The sequence below is a fragment of the Oncorhynchus keta genome, chromosome 11, assembly GCF_023373465.1.
Source record: "Oncorhynchus keta strain PuntledgeMale-10-30-2019 chromosome 11, Oket_V2, whole genome shotgun sequence".
In the NCBI taxonomy this organism is placed as follows: domain Eukaryota; kingdom Metazoa; phylum Chordata; class Actinopteri; order Salmoniformes; family Salmonidae; genus Oncorhynchus; species Oncorhynchus keta.
Window position 1 is genome coordinate 5170467 of NC_068431.1, and position 5823 is coordinate 5176289.

The 5823-nt window shown below is 43.1% G+C and overlaps 1 protein-coding gene across 1 annotated transcript in view; it reads left to right on the forward strand.

Annotated features, from left to right (window-relative positions):
* Window positions 1-4040: 4040 nt before the first annotated feature.
* The window catches only part of LOC127933022 (ubiquitin-like protein 3), a 51001-nt gene continuing 49218 nt past the window's right edge, over window positions 4041-5823 (forward strand). The window contains exons 1-2 of the mRNA XM_052529216.1: window positions 4041-4475; window positions 4560-4657. Of these exons, the coding sequence (XP_052385176.1) occupies window positions 4631-4657 (27 nt within the window). The 5' untranslated portion in view covers window positions 4041-4475; window positions 4560-4630. The remainder of the gene's footprint in view (window positions 4476-4559; window positions 4658-5823) is intronic.

Here is a 5823-nt window from a genome sequence, read left to right on the forward strand (position 1 = left end):
GGGCCGTAGGACACCAATCTCTGGACCTTTGTAATTTTTTCATTTTTTTTTCTATAAATAAATATATATATATATATATATATAATTACATTTTTTCAAAATTAAAACTAATTAGAAAGGTAAATATATACTGTACTGACCAAATATATAAATGCAACATGTAAAGTGTTGGTCCCATGTTTCATGAGCTGAAATAAAAGTTCCCAGAAATGTTCCATTTGTCACACAACACAATGCCAGAGATTTCTCAAGTTTTGAGGGAGCGTGGAATTGGCACACAGACTGCAGGAATGTCAACCAGGGCTGTTGGCAGAAAATGTCATGTTCATTTCTCTCCCATAAGCAGCCTTGAACATTGTTTTAGAGAATTTGGCAGTGCGTCCAACCGGCCTCAAAACCGCACACCACGTGTAACCACGTCCACGTCCTGTGTGGTCATCTGAGACCAGCCACCTGGACAGCTGATGAAACGGAGGAGTATTTCTGTCTGTTATAAAAGCCCTTTTGTGGGGAAAAACAAATTCTTATTGGCTGGGCCTGGCTCCCCAGTGGGTGGGCCTGGCTCCCCAGTGGCAGGCCCACTAAATGACTTAAATGTAAATGTAAATGTATTCAGACCCAGACATTTGCTATGAGACTCAAAATTGAGCTCAGGTGCATCCTGTTTCCATTGAGATGTTTCTACAACTATGATTGGAGTCCACCTGTGGTAAAATTCAATTGATTGGACATGATTTGGAAAAACACACATCTGTCTATATAAGGTCCCACAGTTGACAGTGTCAGAGCAAAAACCAAGACAAGGGTTGAAGGAATTATCTGTAGAATGCCGTGACAGGATTGTGTTGAGGCCCAGATCTGGGGAAGGGTACCAAAACATTTCTGCATCATTGAAGTTCCCCAAGAACACAGTGGTCTCCATCATTCTTAAATGGAAGAAGTTTGGAACCACCAAGACTCTTCCTAGAGCTGGCCGCCCGGCCAAACTGAGCAATCGGAGTAGAAGGGCCTTGTTCAGAGTGATGACCAAGAACCCGATGGTCACTCGTACAGAGCTCCAGAGTTCCTCTGTGGAGATGGGTGAACCTTCCAGAAGGACAACCATCTCTGCAGTACTCCACCAATCAGGCGTTTATGGTAGATTGGCCAGAAGGAAGCCACTCCTCGGTAAAAGGCACATGACAGCCCACTTGGAGTGTTCCAAAAGGCACCTAAAGCACTCTCAGACCATGAGAAACAAGATTCTCTGGACTGATGAAACCAAGATTGAACTCTTTGGCCTGAATGCAAAGCATCACATCTGGAGGAAACCTGGCACCATCCCTACGGTGAAGCATGGTGGTGGCACCATCCCTACGGTGAAGCATGGTGGTGGCAGCATCATGCTGTGGGGATGTTTTTCAGCAGCAGGGACTGGGAGACTAGTCAGGATCGAGGGAAAGATGAACGGAGCAAAGTACAGAGAGATCCTTGATGAAAACCTGCTCCAGAGCGCTCAGGACCTCAGACTGGAGCGAAGATTCACCTTCCAACAGGAAATTGACCTTAAGCACAGGAGTGGCTTCAAGTCAAGTCTCTGAATGTCATTGAGTGGCCCAGCCAGAGCCTGGACTTGAACCTGATCGAACATTTCTGGATAGACCTGAAATAGCTGTGCAGCGACACTCCCCGTCCAACTTGAGAGGATCTGCAGAGAAGAATGGAAGAATGGTAGAAACTCCCCAAATACAGGTGTGCCAAGCTTGTTGCGTCATACCTAAGAAGACTCAAGGCTGTAATCGCTGCCAAAGGTGCTTCAACAAAGTACTGAGTAAATGGTCTGAATACTTGTGTAAATGTGATATTTCATTTATAACTTTTTTTGTTGTTTAAATTTTTCCAAGAAATTCTAAAAAACAGTTTTCTTCTTTGTCGTTATTGGGTATCGTGTTTAGATTGATGAGGAAAACAAACCCATGTCATCCATTTTAGAATCTGTAACGAAATGTGGAAGAAGTCAAGGGGACTGAATACTATGTTCCTGCACTGTAGATCAACTGAGGTGAATGAACCTACAAGGTGTTATTGGCTGGGGTCATATTCATATTGCTGTTCTCCGAATGGCATTGTAATGTTTTGTTTTTTTATGGTATAGAAATACAGTAAATGAGTTTCAACTATTCAAAACAATTCTGGTTATAAAGGAATTATGTTTAACCGACATGCACAAATTATCTCGACAAACCTTGCGCATTGACTCGGTACCAGTACCCCTGTATATAGCCTCCACATTGACTCAGTACCAGTACCCCTGTATATAGCCTCCACATTGACTCTATACAGTAACACCTGTATATAGCCTCCACATTGACTCTGTACCGGTACCCCCTGTATATAGCCTCCACATTGACTCTGTACCGATACCCCCTGTATATAGCCTCCACATTGACTCTGTACCAATACCCCCCTGTATATAGCCTCCACATTGACTCTGTACTGGTACCCCCCTGTATATAGCCTCCACATTGACTCTGTACCGGTACCCCCTGTATATAGCCTCCACATTGACTCTGTACCGATACCCCCTGTATATAGCCTCCACATTGACTCTGTACCGGTACCCCCCTGTATATAGCCTCCACATTGACTCTGTACCGTAATACCCTGTATATAGCCTCCACATTGACTCTGTACCGGTACCCCCTGTATATAGCCTAAAAAAATTGACTCTGTACCGTAACACCTGTATATAGCCTCCACATTGACTCTGTACCAATACCCCCCTGTATATAGCCTCCACATTGACTCTGTACCGGTACCCCCCTGTATATAGCCTCCACATTGACTCTGTACCGGTACCCCCCTGTATATAGCCTCCACATTGACTCTGTACCGGTACCCCCCTGTATATAGCCTCCACATTGACTCTGTACCGGTACCCCCTGTATATAGCCTCCACATTGACTCTGTACCGGTACCCCTGTATATAGCCTCCACATTGACTCTGTACCGGTACCCCCTGTATATAGCCTCCACATTGACTCTGTACAAGTATCCCCTGTATATAGCCTCCACATTGACTCTGTACCGGTACCCCCTGTATATAGCCTCCACATTGACTCTGTACAAGTATCCCCTGTATATAGCCTCCACATTGACTCTGTACTGGTACCCCCTGTATATAGCCTCCACATTGACTCTGTACTGTAATACCCTGTATATAGCCTCCACATTGACTCTGTACTGGTACCCCCTGTATATAGCCTCCACATTGACTCTGTACTGGTACCCCCTGTATATAGCCTCCACATTGACTCTGTACTGTAATACCCTGTATATAGCCTCCACATTGACTCTGTACCGGTACCCCCTGTATGTAGCCTCCACATTGACTCTGTACCGGTACCCCTGTATATAGCCTCCACATTGACTCTGTACCGGTACCCCCTGTATATAGCCTCCACATTGACTCTGTACCCCCTGTATATAGTCTCACCCCTGGTACCCCCTGTATATAGTCTCCACAGCTCTCCCCCCTGTACATTGACTCTGTACCCCCTGGTCTCCACATTGACTCTGTACTGGTACCCCCTGTATATAGTCTCCACATTGACTCTGTACTGGTACCCTCTGTATATAGCCTCTTGATTGTTATGTAATTTTCTTGTGTTACTTTAGTTTATTTAGTAAATGTTTTCTTAACTCTATTTCTTGAACTGCATTGTGGGTTAAGAGCTTGTCAGTAAGCATTTCCCTGTAAGTTCGTTTTATTTGTAAGTTTATGTTTTATTGTATGTTTTATTTGGCGCATGTGACAAATACAATGTGATTTGATATCAATATCTTTAGACTTTTTATAAACTGGTCACCTTTATTTGTGTCTCGGGTCACTGTACTCGACCCTCCGGGGTGTGTGTGTGTGTGTGTGTGTGTGTGTGTGTGTGTGTGTGTGTGTGTGTGTGTGTGTGTGTGTGTGTGTGTGTGTGTGTGTGTGTGTGTGTTCAGTCGACACCGAGGACTATGCAAGCCAGCCCCCCCCTCCACCTTTTTCATTGCCGCCATGTTCTTCAGAGTCAGGATGACAGACTGGCAGAAGAGCGAGTCGGGAACAAAGTCTGTGACTAAAAACGATGGTTTAACTCTGCTTTTCGGAGTATGACCGAGAGATTTTAAAGCCACGGAACACGTTTAGGACCGCGGGGGGGTTCCGTTTTTATTTATTTAAAAAATATATATTTGAAACAAACTGTGGTTCGGATTTACAGCGAGATCGGTATGTCCTAATGTTAACAGCGCGATATATTTGGTTTTTCCAATGGCGTATGGACCTTTTTTTTTAAGGCACATCTTTTTACATATTTGGGGTCAATGGGGGCCCACTGATCGAATCTATAACCACATCTAGTCTGTTAAAAAAACTGAATTTAAACGGAATAAATACACTGAATAAATGTGATATAGGAGAATAACACATTTCCAAGATTATTTCCTGAACGGTGAGTTGCGATACCAACGGAATTTAGTAGCTATTTTTTTTTTTTTGTACGTTTAACTGATTATCGAATACTCATAATTTGCAGTCTACGTGGTGTAAAAGAAAACGACATATTATTTACTTCGGTGAAGCCCTACAGTGTGGACGGATTCCAAGATGACAGGCTCTACCCCCTCGGAAATGGTGAGAGGTGTTTTATTTGATTTAACTATGGGCACATCGTTATAACACACAGCGTCATAATATGACATTTCAAATGCCTCCATTCCTCTGAAACTTTTGTTAAGTGTCATGTTACCATTTTCATTTTGATTGTTTATTTAACTTTTGTTTATGATCTATTTCATTTACTTTGACAACGTGAACATATTGTAATGAAACAGGCAGGGAGCAGGACTCGAACCCTCGACTTGCCAGGACCCGAAGTCCAGCGCGCTATCGATCGTGCCCCAAAAGCGGCAGAGTCGATATCCGCGCTTATAAACCCAGGCTCGTTACAAGATGTTTCCCATGCCAATAAAAAAAAACCTTTGAGAATGTGCCAAAGAATGTTTCAGTAGAAACTGTAGCCGTTCGGTGCATGCCACTTTGCCCTCCGACGTCAAAAAACACATATTGCGAATTGGTCTGTGATTACATGATTGTCTTCCCACTGGGCACAGGCGTCACTTCAACGCCTATTCCACGTCGAAACAACGTTGATTTAACCAGTGTATTATAGATGCGCTAAAGACGTCAATGGAACTCGACCCAAACAATGGACATGCCGTGGAAAACGGCAATTAGACTATTGTTTAAATGTGTATTTCACACTATGTTGAAGTAGAAATCGGAGTATAATGCTCGTATGGATGTCAACCTCAAAATCCATGTTCATGTCATCGTCACCAATCATCTGCATTGCAGTTAAAAAAAACTACTTTTGACCACCACTGATTTCTGTATGCTAATTACGCTACCAGTTTATACGAACAGGAGTTGGCATTTAGCAGTCACTTCTAAACCTGAAAAAAAAATAACTCGTAAATATTATGCACCGAAAACAGCCAAACATATCCAGACATCGTGGGCCAGTTACAAGACATCAATCATGACGGATTTGAAGAATTTCCACTTTGTTAGAGCAGATTTGTTGTGCTTCAATCCGGTGTCCTGGTCTGCGTCCATTGAGTTTACAACATCTGTTGGGGTGATCGCACCGCACCGCATCGATACAGAAACACGAAACAAAGATTAATCTATGAAATAATACGTTATTTTGGCCATTCAGCGTGGCTATCATTTCGTTTCCATTTAATACAAGGTTAAACTATATTTGGTATTATTAAATATGGAATAGAATGAGAAGC